We start from the raw sequence: 16,037 nt of genomic DNA on the forward strand, positions 1-16,037 counted from the left end.
AAAAAAAAAAAAAAAAAGAAAGAAAAGAAAAATTCTCTTTCAATGGGAAAATGCAGTGATTGAAACCAATAAAAGATTTGTCATGCTGTCATTTTTTAGGGAGGTAGCTGTTGCTAGGTGGCCAGTGTGGAAGTTTTGAGAGTTGCACTGACTTTGAATGGAGTTGATCACTTACTAAGACAGTGAGTTAAACTGGGGATCTGGCTTGGAAATGGTTTTGTACAGTGGCATTGCATTGCAGCAATGTCGGGGACAGAGTAGGTAGTAGAAGGGCAGTGTAATCAGCTGGTGAAGAGTCTAAACGTAAAGTCTTTATTACAGTTTACTACATTTTGCCATGTGTAATGCACACGTTTTTGCCCAAATTTTTGAGGGAAAAATAAGGACACACATTGTACGTGGGTAGTATGGCTCAGAAGCAGGGGAACCAGGTGGCCTCCCTAGGTTGGCACACTCTGCTGCTGGGCCCACCAGGGTCACACAGGCTTTCTGTCTGGGAGGATCCAGGATCCTGTGGGAACGGACTAGAGTGGCCTCCTCTGAGTGCTGTGATCAGGAGTGTGGCTGGGGCTGGTGAGGCAGGCGGTGGCTGCACAGGCCCCAGGGACCTGCCTGGCTGCCCACAGGCTCAGCAGCCTCAGAAGCTCCCACCCCACCAGCCAAGGGAAGGATGGAAGAGAGGGAAGGGGCAGCTTCACGATGCAGGCGGCTGTGGGAAGGCAGCGCTATCTGCACATTGTCCAAGGGAGCCTTAGCCCTCCACAGAAGTATCTTTCCTGGCTGAGAGCCAGCCACTTTCCTGAGGGGCATTTTCCTGAAAGTTTTGGTCAAAAATAGGAGTTCATATTATATACAGGAGTGCATTACACATGGCAAGGTGTGGTACTTATTTAGTAAGGGCACTCAGTGAAAGAGTCCCATTCTGGGCAGGGTGCAGGGTGGGGAGCAGCGGATTCTTACTTAGGTGGGGCAGCCCCCCACCCCTGGTTGGATGACTTCACATGGCTGCTTACTTGTTAAGCCTCATCTTAAAAGTGGGGATGATAATTGAGCCCAACTCCTAGGATTCTTGTGAAAATTAAATAAGACAATCGTGAAAGGTACATAGTAAACATTCAGTGAATGTTGAGCTTTTATTATTTTTATTATTCATCATTAGCACAGAGTTCACAATCTGATAAGATTTATGTAGAGCTAGATAGTGTTATGGTGAATCTCCCTCTCAGAGAATCATACATCAGACACTTGAACTATCGTACATGTTAAATTAATGAACTTTTACTGTTTGAAAATCCAGTTTCATAGTTCTTGCTGAAGAATATTCATTGGGCGGCCACTCCGAGGGTACCCAGGTTAAGCTGTGAGGCATGTAGTTTGGGCTGACTTTGGCCACATGAGCCTACCAGATATGCCCACCAGCTGTGAGGCCCGCCAGATGTGGTGCTGATTAATGTCATGCTTCTGGGGACAGCCAGCTACAGTGTGAAACCCATCCTGATGGGCAAGGTCCTTTGTGAATACTGCTGGTTCCTCAGGATAAGACCCAGTTAGAGCACATTACTGCTCTTCCTAGAATAGGTATTTACAGTCTGTTTTGTAAAAGCATTTAGAAAACATTATCTGTTCTTTCCAGAATATTTCACTTTCTCTGTCACCCACCCTGCCTTTATCTGCAAGAGCAGCCTCCCCACCTCTCAGTCTGCCCTGTTGGAGGAACTCCCAGACTCCAGGCAACCTTCAGACCCTGGACAGGTGAAGAGGAAATGTGAGAAGCTGGTTGATCTGTAGCACTGGGGGATCTTGCTATGGCAGTCTGATAATCGTATTGTCTCAAAAAAGATTAGAAAGCAATTTCCCCTGGCTCGCTAACTCTCCACCCAGATCACCAGGAGTTGCTTAATGGACTTGATGGCATTGTGTTACTTGGCAGTTTGAGTGGGAAGCACATAATCTTTGAACAATCAGTCATTTGGAGTTTGCTTAGAGGGTCACATCCTCTGGTGTGTTTTAACTGCTCCTCACCATGTTTATGCAAGATAGCGTAACATCAGTGGCCTGGAGGGAAGGAGCGCTGAAAATGATGCCGTGTAAACCTCCTCCTTCCTCTGTTTGCAGTCTCTGCCAGAGACTGAGTCAGCCCACCTTCCCGTGCACGTTCGTGCTTCTCTCGCCTCACAGCACTCTACTTCTGGCCTTGGTAATGAGTTCCATTATTTCAGAGTGCCTTGGGTCAGTGCAGGGGGAATGCCAGCCATGTGAACATCCTCGTATGTGTGACATAAACTCCTGTCTTTTCCTTCACTTTCATCTACGTGTTTCTTATGGTAGTTTTGTGTCATGTCCTTAGTTGCAGCCGCTGCTAATGCCTTGGGCAGTCACATCATCCTGGTTTTCTTATTACTCGACACTTACGTCGTGTATTCTCAGTGTCGTCATACAAGTTATGTGTAATCCTATGAAAAGGCAAGGAAGCGAGACCAGGGAACTTTAGGAAACTCAGCTTTATCATTTTACAAAGGCCCTTGAAATTGTGTGATATGGATACCTTTGAAATACAGGAAAGGAAAGATGCAAGAGGATAAGAGAAGATAGAGGAGGGAGTCGGTGAAGTGACAGAAAGAAGCACAAGGATATGCAGCAGATGCCATTTAGGTGCCAAGAGCAATGAACTAGTTAGTTCATTAGTCAAGGTCTGGCTCTGTCTCCCAGGCTGGAGTGCAGTGGTGTGGTCAAAGCTCAGTGCAGCCTCAAACTCCTGGGCTTAAGTGATCCTCTTGCCTCCTCCTTCCAAGTAGCTGGGACTACAGGTGTGTGTCACCTCACCTGGCCAAGAACAATTACTTTAAATCCCACTTGGTGCCTTCCAGTTAAGCATTGTATATAAAATGACAAGGATCATGTTAATCATTTGGTATCAGTGAACCTTTATCACACAGCCAGAGCTCTTGCAGTTATTTATATAAAGTAGTGGCCTGGGGGCTGAGGGAACAGATGACAATTCCCTCAGGCTGCAAGAGAATGGGATCTACTTCCAGCTTGACCGTTTGCTAGGTGAGACTTTGGGCACGTCAGTTACCCTTCAGAGTCTCTTGTTTTCTCATCTGAAAAAGGGTTTAAATGAGAAAAAAAAAAAAGTAAAATGTCTACCATGGTGTCTAATATGCAAGAAGAGATCATACTTCAGTAATAAGTGTTAGTTTTCCCCTCCTGTCTCTTGAGCCTCTCCTGTCCCAGCCAAGAGCAGAGAACCCTGGGTTTTAAAAACGATAGTGCTGGGCGGCACCTGTGGCTCAGTGAGTAGGGCACTGGCCCCATATACCAAGGGTGGTGGTTTGAACCCGGCCTCAGCCAAACTGCAACAAAAAATAGCCAGGCACTGTGGCCAGCGCCTGTAGTCCCAGCTACTCGGGAGGCTATGCAAGAGAATTGCCTGAGCCCAAGAGCTGGAGGTTGCTGTGAGCTGTGATGTCATGGCACTCTACTGAGGGCAACAAAGTGAGACTCTGTCTCTAAAAAAGAAAAAAAAAACAACAAAAAACCATTGTGCTAAGTGTGCGGGTGAGGTCTGATCCCAGAAAATTGTGACCAGAAGTGCATATACCAGCTGAAAAGCGGATCTAAGAAATATTCTCAGCTTACTTATGATCTCAGCACCACAGGAAATTAGGTTAACTGTTTCTCTTCTGGGCATGGCATTATGTTTGGTGACTCAAAGGAATCTGTACGAATCTTTCTTCTCCCCACATGTTTTTCCTAACAGCCCCTCACAAATACTACATTGGATTTCGGTACGTTCATCCTTTAACAGAAGAAGCAATTGAAGAGATGGAGAGAGACGGCTTAGAACGGGCTATTGCTTTCACGCAGTACCCACAGTACAGCTGCTCCACCACAGGTAAGGGCATCCCTCTGACAACAGGAAGGTAGGTACGGCCCAGGCAAAAATAGCCGGGGAGCCTGAGTGCTGAAGGAAAGAATAAGTGATTTGCAATTTGAATGGCAAATCTGTCCTGTTTCTTTTAAGTCCATCTGAAATCTCATGGTTCTTCTGTCCCTGGAGTTACTGGTGGTCGGCTGGGAATTACCAATTGGTGGGTGGAAGGCGGTGGCTGTGAGTGTTCAGTGCTACAACGCCATGGTAAAAGGATCAGGAATGAACCTGAGGCCGCTTTCTAGGTTTGGATACTAGAACTTCTTTTTTTAGCTACCCTGATTTTCTTATTCATGGAGCAAAGCAGATACTGTTTCCGTTTTGAAAGCAGAGATGCCCATGTTACCTGTGAAGTGCTGATTGACACCCAGTACTCTTTGTTGTGCTTCAATTATGGGTTTGTGGCTGGTAAAACTCAAGCGTAGTTTGAGGTTCCTGTTGCAAACCCCTCTCCGTGGTCTTGATTTTGGAAAATGTTTCGGCTCATTGTATCCTAAATATGTCATGGGAACTGGAGAATAAATAATCCATTTGACAGTTTGTCATTAATTGTAGGCAAAGCTTCCACTGTCTCCTTCAGATACATTTATTTGCATTCTGTCCCAAGGATTGCTGTCAGCACGTTTTTACTCTCAAATTGCTTCTGGGTATTAATGTATATTATTTTTATAACTATAAGGTGTAAGGAGAAACAAAAAGCTACTGGAAGAAATATTCAAAACTTGTTATCTGCCTTAAATATTTGTTCAGAGCATCTTTTAAAAAGCCTGAGTTCTCAGATACTCTAAAGAGTTGGAAGTGTCATTTCTTTGGGAAATGTACCACTACGACTTCAGACTATCTGGTAATATGTTATTGGAGAAGGAGTCAGATCTTATGAATTTTGAAGCAATGCTTTTGCCTTGCTTTAAAAAACAAACCTCAACATATAAATATCCACTCTCAAAATTGAAAAGTTAAGAAGATTGTTTTTTATATGACAAAAGATTGACCATGGTTTTCATTTTGCAGTTGGCTCTAATGGTGTGTTCAAGACTTGAACGCATGCTCAGTTTTTCTCTGGTATCTCTCATGTATAAAGATAGGTACATCTTTACTCCTGAGCCGTGAAAGCCTTTGGAAAGCACATTAATTTTTTGTGGCCACTAGAGTATTGTTTACCTCTTGTGTCTTTTAGACATGTACTTTTGTGGCAGAGCCAGTGTATTCTATCACAAACAAATTTCTCAGTTATATTTTCTCCTTCTTAACAACTTCTGGTAGTTTACTGAATATTTCCAAGCTACCTGAATGAGCTGATGTAGCTTCCAGACACCCTTTTGCACATCTGAAAATGATATACACCTGTGAAATGTGGTTTCCAATGTGAATATGGTGGTGACTACATTGTGATTTTCGGAGAGGTTGTTTTGAACCTTGAATGGAGTCAATTTGGATTCTTCTGATTCACTGTATTCTACTCACCAAAATCGAAAACTGTTTATTTTTTTGAAAGTTGAGTCTTAGCCTAAGGGTATATTTGATTTAAAATATGGCTCTGTCCTGGCTAACATTTTAAATTGGAAACCTAACTAATACAGTAGAGCTTCCATAGTTGACCATCTCCCTCGATTGACTACCTCCTTAGGTTGACCCAAGTTTCATAGACTGGCCATGCGCCACACGTATGTATCAGTACAGCAAGCCTAGTTCCTTATGATGACCACCCGTGTATGTTGACCCAGTAGGTTACAGTCCCTTGGGTGGCCAACTTACAGAGGTTCTACTCTAGTTCTTACAGTTAGAGAACCCCATGGATCAATGATGAGAAACAGGGAAGTGTTTTAGGCTTTGCCCTGTCTTGAAATTGAGAATGAGGCCCCAGTTAGAATTGGTTTCATAGGCTCGGTGCCTATAGCTCAACCGGCTAAGGCGCCAGCCATGTACACACCTAAGGTGGCGGGTTCGAATCCCCAGCCCAGACCCGCCAAACAACAATGACAGCTGCAACCAAAAAATAGCCGGGCGTTGTGGCGGGCGCCTGTGGTCCCAGCTACCTGGGAGGCGGAGGCAGGAGACTCGCTGGAGCCCAGGAGTTGGAGGTTGCTGTGAGCTGTAATGCCACGGCACTCTACCCAGGGGGACAGCTTGAGGCTCTGTCTCAAAAAAAAAAAGAATTGGTTTCATAGGACTAACAGTTGGCCTCAGTGCCAGCTCCTCTAGACCAGGAAAAATTTGTATTGTATTGGCACCTCTGTCTGTCTTCCTTTAGGCTTTGAATTTTCATGATTTTCATTACTTAGAAGTATAAATTTTATTAGATTACCTGTTAGGATTTGGTGTCCATGTGACTCATCCTAGGGGTTAAGAATGCTCATAAAACCTCTATCAGTGACCCTCCTCATTATGAACCCATTAAAAAGGATGGTTATAAACCTTTTGTTGTAACATGGGAAATATTTATCTCATCGTAATAACATAATAAGTAGAAATTATCAAAATACTCAGGATGCAGAATTGCATATGTTCTAAAAGTATAACTTTGTAAAACAAAACATCTCTAAAGAAAAATGACTGAAAAGAAGTATGCTAGAATGAAATGACAGCTGTATTAGTATGCGGGGATAATGGCGATTTCTTTTTTTCTTTCTTCCCATCCCCTACATTTTCTGCAATAAAGTTGCTCATGTTCATGACTGGAGAAAAAAAAATAACATAACTTGGTTCCTGCAAATAATGACTGCTTATAATTCATAAATTCACAGCTATCTTGTTTCTGTCTAGACATGGCCTCAATAATCTTTGCAAGTCCATTGAAATTGATTACATTTTAGTGATCTTCATCTGCAGGGCTGCTAAATCTATATGCATTTTAGAGTACTGAAATGATTGTAATTAGACTGATTCAGGCTGGAAGGAGTTGCTTGCTTTGAACTTATAATTACTGCCTTTTCTAGTTAGTTTTTTATCTTCACCGTAATTGAAATGCATCTACTAAGGGGCCCCTGTGTATTTCAGGCAGCAGCTTAAATGCCATTTACAGATACTATAATGAAGTGGGGCGGAAGCCCGGGATGAAGTGGAGCACCATTGACAGGTGGCCCACACATCACCTCCTCATCCAGGTAAGCTGGCACCTGCCAGTGCCCGGGGTGAATCAGGTTCTTGTCTCTGCAGGGTTTGTGAGTGTCTTTCCGAGCCTTGACATTCTCTTGCTTAAATTGTGTGCTGAGGATTAAGAGAAAAGTATTAGAGTCTTGATTTATTATTAAAGGAGAAAATAAATTAATGACATTAAAGTAGTTAGACTCTTCTCTTTCTTCAGCTTAATGCTATTAGCCTCAATCCATAACAAAATGATATTTTGAGTTGTGTGTTTCCCAGTGGCCAAAGAATACAAAGATTGTATGTGATATTTCAGCTAACTGATGTTTGTAGCTTGAATGACCAGCAAATTAAATACTCTATTTTCTACATCATTTACAATGTCAAAAGATTACAAAATTTTAAAGATAATATATCTACATGTTCTGAGACATGAAAATAAATTTAGCATTTCAGTTGAGGGAGTTTAAGGTATTAAAAGAAATTTCAGCTTCTATGCAATTTTATATTTATAATATTTATATTAATAGATGCTTGATTTTTTTTTTTTTTGAGAAGAAGTCTCATTTTGTCACCCGTGGTAGAGTGCTATAGTGTCCTAGCTCACAGCAACATCAAACTCTTGGGCTTGAGCAATCCTCTTGCCTCAGCCTCCCGAGTAGGTGGGACTACGGGCACCTGCCACATTAATTTTCTGTGGCCATTAGAGTATAGTTTAGTGTATTGTTTAGTAGTGCCTTTTGGATATGTACTTTTGCTTGGCTATGTTTTTAGAGACAGGGTCTCCCTCTTGCTCAGGCTGGTCTCAAACTCATGAGCTCAAGCAATCCACCCACCTTGGCCTTCTGGAGTGCTAGGATTACAGGCATGAGCCCAGCTATAGATGCACCCAGTGGTAGATGCTTGATTTTAGGAGAATGAGGTAAAACTAATTCTAAAGCTGGTACCTTTGAACTGGTGTTATTGTATTGGTATCCTTCTGTCAAATATTAGAAGGAAATTGGTAAAATATTGCCTTAAAGCATGCAAATAGTCTTTTTCTGCTAGTAGAAGTTTCTGCTTTTGAGTTATTTTAGGTAGGAGAAATATTAAAGGATTTAAATTTCATTTAGTGTGAAAATTCTCTGACTTCTGGCAAAAGACCCGGTTAACACTTCTTAAAAAGCCTGTTGTCAGTTAAATGTATAACCACTAGATGGTGCTAGACATCATTAAAATCAGGCCAGTTCTCCCCAGAGCAGACGGTATTCCTTAGACATAGAAAGGGTTAACACTTGGGCTGAAATCTTGTTTTAAGTAAAGAGGAAAGAAGGTGCCTACTCTTAGGAGTGGGTGTATTTGTGGTCCATGGGCTGCTGTGCTGCAGGGTCCAGCCAGAACTGCCCGACCCACCTGTCCTGTTTGGTTTTGCTCTTGGAGGCCTGTGATGGGAAAGGGCGGGGGTGGGGGGGAGTGTTCCAGGTCAGCTCTGACATGTGGTAGCAGGGAACAGAGGGGTCTGCACAGCATCTGCCTGCCCTGATCGAGTGAGTAATTAGATTTGCATTAAAATTCAGCCCTTTGAAAAGGGGGGAAGTAGAAAGATGGAAAGGTCTCTTAACTGAGGAAGTCTGTTCATCAAATGAAAGGGAATTTTCAAGGCATTTATCTGCCCGCCTAGATGGAGTGATTGAAGGCTCTGAAGAGTCCGGTGCCTCTTTCATTCTGCAGAGGAGTTGTGCATAGAAAATGCCACAGATGGGTTTTAGGTGGTTTCTCCTAAAGGTTTGAAGATGGCTTAGTGACTGCTGCAGCCAGAGCAAACTATGTTTCCACTTGCAATCTTGCAAGCTGAGAAAAGATGTGAAATTTTTGGAAAACAGAAAACAAAAGCCTAAACTAAAACTATAGTTTAAAACTAAAAGTACTTTTTATCCACATTTCTATTTGTTAAAGGTAGTATTTATTCCAAATAGCCATCTTTAAATACTATCTTTGGTAGTACTTATTCCAAATAGCTTGTCTTTCTAATACTCCTATTAAATAATTAGACTAAATTTATGTTCTAAGCTCCTATATAGGCTTTGCAGTGGGTTTCCTTATCTAGGCTGTTGTCTACAAATAATCCTTTCTGAACAGCCTTAGTTTCCAAACACTGCAAAGTGCAGAAAAGATTGTTTTTGTATGTATCTAATCCTACCTCATTTCCTCTATAGGTAAATAATAAACTCTGAAAAGGGAACCTAACTCTAGATACCACTTTGTTCTTTAGGGCATTTATTTACCAATTTTGGAGAGTTCTGGAACGATTAATAATAGCTTAATATTTATTAGCAAAGAGTTTGCTCATCTTTTTTTTTTTGAGACAGAGCCTTAAGCTGTCCCCCTGGATAGAGTGCTGTGGCATCACAGCTCACAGCAACCTCCAACTCCTGGGCTCAAGCAAGGCTCCTACCTCAGCCTCCTGAGTAGCTGGGACCACAGGCACCTGCCACAACGCCCGACTATTTTTTGGTTGCAGCTGTCATTGTTGTTTGGCAGGCCCAGGCTGGATTCGAACCCGCCACCTTGGGTGTACATGGCTGGCGCCTTAGCCATTTGAGCCACAGGCACTGAGCTGAGTTTGCTCATCTTATTGTATGGACTGACCACTGATACATCAAAATACCAACAAGTGCAGATGGATGTGGTTGTGATAAATTGTCCTTTATGATTTTTCAAACTTCTTTATTTAGAAATAATTTCAGACATGTGGAGAGTTACAAGATTATGAATACTATAAGGAACTCTCATTTACTCATACTCACATAGCATTAACATTTATCTCACTTGTGTTACCGTTTACGTGCTATGTGTTTGTATATAAATGATTTTTTTCCTGAATCATTTTAAAATAAGCTATGTTTATTCTCTACATCTAAATACTCAAGTGTGTTTTCCTAAGCTCAGGAGTATTCTCTTACATAACCACAATACAACATCCAACTTCAGTCAATTTAACATTGATACTGACTTTTTATCTAATTGATATTCCAATTCATATTCCAATTTTGGCAGCTGACCCATTAACGTCCTTCGTAGCATTTTTTTTTAATAAATTAATGACAAAGAATGATGAAAGTGTAAGATGAAAGAAGGTCTCTTCAGATCTTGTATTTCAGCACCTATCGGGGTGAATCAGAAAGTGCCAGCTAGACAAGGGGAGTTCCCTGGTCTGGTGGACAGAGGTTTGGAGGAGGAGGCGAGACTGTCTCCTAGCCCCGGCCTCACAGATGTGACTGAGTGGGCCCCCACGTCTACCACATCTTTTCGCCCTCTGTGAATTTAGTGGGGGTTGCACAACCTGTCATCTGTTGTTGCGAAGGGTGTTGCTAAGATTGACTCTGTAAGGATCACGAGCTCAGAAGAGAACGTTGTAAAAATAGAAGAGTATTTGCTTCTTTCTCTGCTGTTTCTGACTAATGTATTTTAATGTGATATGCCTGAAAGCCCAACTAAGGAAGATTTAGAAAGACCCTGTAAGCTGTTTTCCTGCTAACAGAGCAAATGAGAGGTCTTAAAACAACTTCTCCTTCCCATCTGGGTTTCCTTTCCATCTGGAAGTGTGCCCTGTTCTTCCCGAGGGGAAGCCGATCTGCAGCATTCATTTGCAGGGAGCCATTAGCGAGCTTTAGATGTTTCCCATCAAATTCCCCAGGCCCCTGAATCCGTTATGATCCATTTTGATGATGAACCGAAGCAAAGACACTGTACTGTTTGTGATTTTTTTTTTTTAAAGGAGTTCTGATTTTAGAGGATTGCTCTGAGATTTGGGATACAGCTCTCATTTTTAAAATCCTTTCTTTTCCTTCCATGGCTTTCTTCCCACACCCTCCTTGCTTGGTATCCCCACAGTGCTTTGTTGACCACATTCTGAAAGAACTGGACCATTTCCCACTTGAGAAGAGAAGCGAGGTGGTCATTCTCTTTTCCGCTCACTCACTGCCAATGTCTGTAAGTAAGAACATTTTGTCGGATGACCTAGTGGTAGAGGATCAGGTTGTTTTGTTTTCTAAATGTTTAAAAAGGATCTAGCTTCCGTGAGGTCCATGAGCCCACTGCAAGATTGAATTCTAAAATCCCACTTGGTATTAACTTACATAGGCCCACTTCCGGAAACCTCATAATAATTAATTCAAATTATACTACTGTAAATAGATCTTTTCTTAATATTGTAAGTAGATCTTTTTCTCTTATTTTAAAAATTGATAACCTGCATATATAATCACATATAAGAATTTCTAATAAGTGGGACAGTTAAGGGGAGGCTGCTTTTAAACCCTGTTGGGGGAGCTTGCTCTGATGCTTCGCTATATTGAATTGTAGGCCTCCATTCACGCTAAGCACTTTATTTTTTTATTATTTATTTATTTTATTAAGTTAAATACACATAGATCATGAATACATTCATGCATATGTGGGGTACATTTTAATCTCATTCTTTTGTCCTCAAGACTTGATAAGGAGCTATTTGAATGCCAGGAAGCTAAGTTTTCAATTTGCTAAGACTAGGGACCATATTGGACCATATCTTGGCAGGAGAATGTAGAGTGCACCAAGCTGTCCTCTGGTCACTCCTCAGCTTGTCATCTTATACTAGGTTGTTATTTAAATACTGCAATCCTAGCTGTTGTATTTTTGGAAACAGGAATGATCAAACTAGTGTGCTGTGTGGGACAGAGTGCTTAGAATAAGTAACTGATTTCGGCTGGGCGCCTATAGCTCAACCGGCTAAGGCGCCAGCCACGTACACCTAAGGTGGCGGGTTCGAATCCCCAGCCTGGACCCGCCAAACAACAATGATGGCTGCAACCAAAAAATAGCCGGGCGTTGTGGCGGGCGCCTGTGGTCCCAGCTACTTGGGAGGCGGAGGCAGGAGACTCGCTGGAGCCCAGGAGTTGGAGGTTGCTGTGAGCTGTAATGCCATGGCACTCTACCCAGGGGGACAGCTTGAGGCTCTGTCTCAAAAAAAAAAAAAAAAAAGTAACTGATTTCATCAGCTCAGAACTAGCACTGTGTCCAAAAAGCACTGCTTTCCCAGCCAGAGAGGTAGAGAATTACATTTTTCTAGATGCAATTAAGGGTTTTTTCTTTTTTTTTGAGACAGAGTCTCACTACGTTGCCCTCGGTAGAGTGCTGTGGCATCACAGCTGACAGCAACATCCAACTCCTGGGCTTAGGTGATTCACTTGCCTCAGCCTCCCAAGTGACTGGGACTATAGGAGCCCACCACAATGCCTGGCTATTTTATGTTACAGTTTGGCCAGGGTGGGGTTTAAACCCACCACCCTCCGTATATGGGGTCGGCGCCCTACCCACTGAGCCACAGGTGCCATCCAGTAATTAAAACCCTCATGGTTAGTGGAGTTGATCTGAGTGTCTGGGGCCACTCTTCTAACTGGGCAGTGACGCCGCCTACCGGTCCGGAGGTCATGCCCTGGCAGCCTCCCCCCTCTCATCTCAGCTGGGCAGCTGCTATTTCGGCAGTGTGTGGCTCTGGAGACAAGTTACTGTCTTGTGGAAGCCTGCCTGTTTTATTTTAATGGCTTCCTCTTCTCTTTTTCTGGTATGCGAATCCCCCTGGCATGTGTGTCCTCCGGCCTCCCCCTCATCCTGTGTGTGTTGAGAGCCTGTCAGAGGTGGCAGAGAGGCAGCTCCTGTGAGTAGCATGAACATAGAATTTTACATCATCTTACGGACCATAGAGATGATTGAGTGCACTGTTCTCCTCTGGGTGATGAAGAAATGGAACCAAGCAAGTCTGGGGATGGAGCACAGGTCACATGTCCATCATTAGTGCGGGAGACAGGAAGGCAGGGCGTCAGGCTCACACCACATCACCACACAGCCAGAGGCTCTTGGAGCCCTTTGCAGTGTCGATGATTAAACTTTCATTGTGCCTCTGCTGCAGGTGGTCAACAGAGGGGACCCCTATCCTCAGGAAGTAGGTGCCACTGTCCACAAAGTCATGGAAACACTGGGCTACTGCAACCCCTACCGACTGGTTTGGCAATCCAAGGTAGGTAGCTTCCATACTTTTGTGGGCAGTCAGCTCTCTTGAGAAATTTTTATTTCTGGATTTAGGTATAAAATGTCTGTATTTAGCTCTCTCTCTTTTTTTTTTTGGAGGTAGTCTCACTCTGTCACCTGGGCTAGAGTGCCATGGCCTGAGCCTAGCTCATAGCATCCTCAAACTCCTGGGCTCAAGTGATTCTCCTGCTTCAGCCTCCCAAGTAGCTGAGACTACAAGCACCCACCACAGTACCCAGCTAATTTTTCTGTTTTTAGTAGAGACAGGATTTCACTTTGCTCAGGCTGGTCTCAAATTCCCAAGCTCAAGGCATCTTCCCACTTCAGCCTCCCAGAGTGATGGGATTATAGGCATGAGCTACCACACCCTGGACTTAGCTCTTTGACATACGCAGGCTGTTCAGTAACCTACCTGCTCACTGAGGACAGAGAGAACGATGTGAGCAAGGAAGAAAGAAGAGAAGACACAGGGACTCATTGAATTCCATTGGTTTAATATTGTATTTTTATAATCATTGTGATAACAAAAACATTTATACTGGGCCCACTTCTGGAAGGACTGAAGCTTCAGATAGAAATACCAAGACCCATTCAAGCAGGTGTGCGGGTGGAGAGAGTGGCGCTCATCCTTACTGGGCAGGGGTGTGCCGGGGCTGGGGCGGTGCATGTGCTGTGGCCTCACGATTCGTCCCCCTCTCTCACAGGTGGGTCCGATGCCCTGGTTGGGTCCGCAAACAGACAAATCTATCAAAGGGCTTTGTGAGAGAGGGTGGAAGAATATCCTTTTGGTTCCAATAGCGTTTACCAGTGATCACATCGAAACGCTGTACGAACTGGACATCGAGTACTCCAAAGTGCTAGCCAATGAGGTAAATGCACCCGTCTGGGTTATTAATGCCATTGTGATTTGTTTTTAGAGGAACTTTTCTCTGCAACTATCTAATTATAGCACAGAAATATCGTTTCCTATATATGCTTGCCTGCATCCTGTCCTTGTTCGGGATAATATATTGTCTGAGGAGTAATCTCAGCTCAGTCTACTCCATGTCAGTGGTGGGAGAGACACCTGTGCTTCTGTTAAATCAGGTGGCCCAGGGATCACAGCAGCCAACATCATTTCATTTAGTTTTCATTACTGTGCTACTTGAAAATAATAACAGCCACATTCTTTAAGAAAAAGAATTGTGATCTCACCAATTCTAAGAAAAAAAATTTTGATGGTCTATAATTTCTTTTCTTCACCTAATAGTGTGCTTTACTTGGGGCTAATAATAACGGGTTCTTGTTGGGTTTCAAAGCATCCAGGAGTCATTGTCGTTTGAGAAAAGAGCATGGGATGCACACAGAAGCAGTGTGGATTGTAATTTCCTGGACCTTTTATTTACTTAACCTAATTAGCTGTTTGCTACTGTGTTGTGGTCAGTCTGATTATTGAAATAAGAAATACTATTCTTGGTGTCGTGGGAGGTAAGATGGATGTGAATTGTCATTCAGGGAGAAGAGAAACTATTGTTCACCTCTCTCGTGGCTTCTGAGTGCCAGCCTCAAACTGGCATCCAATTTCTAACTTTTTTTTATGGAAGTGTAGATGGGTTGGGGCCCAGGGACCCTCTTCTCCCTTTCACTTTCTGTCAGAGCTCCTGCCCTGGTCATCCCATATGTGTTTGGTGGAGGCCCGCCCTGCGGGACAGTTCCCCTTCTATGGCATCTGCAGGTGCGTGGCAGATAGGGAGTAGATGGGGGCAGAACGTGCACTAATACCTGAGCTGTTCATATGACTAAACTGAGGTTATTCTGTGATAATCAAATAAGATTATCAGTGACTGATAAACTAGTCCATGTAGGGTATAAAGAACACTGCGTACCTACAATTTATTTTATTATTTTGATGGGAGAATATAACACAACGAAAACAACTTTAAAAGGTTTTCAGGCTCAGCGCCTATGGCTCAAGCGGCTAAGGTACCAGCCACATACACCTGAGCTGGCGGGTTTGAACAACAATGATGGCTGCAACCAAAAAATAGCCAGGCGTTGTGGCGGGCACCTGTCGTGCCAGCTACTTGGGAGGTGGAGGCAGGAGACTCGCTTGAGCCCAGGACTTGGAGGTTGCTGTGAGCTTTGATGCCACGGCACTCTACCTAGGGCTACAACTTGAGGCTCTGTCTCAAAAAAAAAAAAGGTTTTCAAATTTTTTCTCATAATAGAAATGACTTTATTGATTTTTGAGACTTTTTTTTTTTTTTGAGACATAGTCTTGCTGTGTTGCCCTGGCTAGAGTGTGGTGGAATAATCATAGTTCTCCACAACCTCAAACTCCTGAACTCAAGCAATCCTCCTGCCTCAGCCTCCTGAGTAGCTGGGACTAGGACTGCAGGCGCTTGCTGTCATACCCAGCTAATTTTTTCTATTTTTGGCAGAATGGGGTCTTCTTCTTCTTTTTTTTGCAGTTTTTGGCCAGGGCCAGGTTTGAACCCGCCACCTCCGGTATATGGGGCCAGTGCCCTACTCCTTTGAGCCACAGGCACTGCCCTGGGGTCTTATTCTTGTTAAGGCTGGTCTCAAGTTCTTGACCTCAAGAGAACCTCCCATCTGAGCCCCCAGAGGGCAAAGATTACAGATATAGAGCCACCTTGCCAACCACTTTATTGCTTTTGATGATAAAAATAATAAAGATCTCAGGCAGTTCAGAGAATTATAACATGGAGTAGAACTATAACATAGAACACACTCATGATCTTACCTCTTGGAGGTAACATCTGTTAATATTTAGATAAAAATAGGTTCCCTTTTTCTGCTAAATGTGCATGTATTTTAATAAACCTGATATTCTACACATTTAACAAAAATGGTATTTTTTCTTACTGTTTGATAATTTTTTTTTCTTAAAAGTATATTATGGCTTGGCACCTGTGGCTCAAGTGGCTAAGGCGCCAGCCACATATACCTGAGCTGGCGGGTTCGAATCCAGCCC

The 16,037-nt window shown here is 43.2% G+C and overlaps 1 protein-coding gene across 2 annotated transcripts in view; it reads left to right on the forward strand.

Moving 5' to 3' along the window:
• Positions 1–16,037, forward strand: part of FECH (ferrochelatase) — a 45,981-nt gene that overhangs the window by 26,776 nt on the left and 3,168 nt on the right. For both annotated transcript variants that reach the window (XM_003788430.3, XM_023512375.1), the window contains 5 exons: positions 3,761–3,895; positions 6,929–7,035; positions 10,889–10,987; positions 12,945–13,052; positions 13,768–13,932. In XM_003788430.3, coding sequence (XP_003788478.1) covers positions 3,761–3,895; positions 6,929–7,035; positions 10,889–10,987; positions 12,945–13,052; positions 13,768–13,932 — 614 coding nt within the window. The remainder of the gene's footprint in view (positions 1–3,760; positions 3,896–6,928; positions 7,036–10,888; positions 10,988–12,944; positions 13,053–13,767; positions 13,933–16,037) is intronic.

The sequence above is a fragment of the Otolemur garnettii genome, unplaced genomic scaffold, assembly GCF_000181295.1.
Source record: "Otolemur garnettii isolate 467f Iridium unplaced genomic scaffold, OtoGar3 scaffold00027, whole genome shotgun sequence".
Taxonomy (NCBI): domain Eukaryota; kingdom Metazoa; phylum Chordata; class Mammalia; order Primates; family Galagidae; genus Otolemur; species Otolemur garnettii.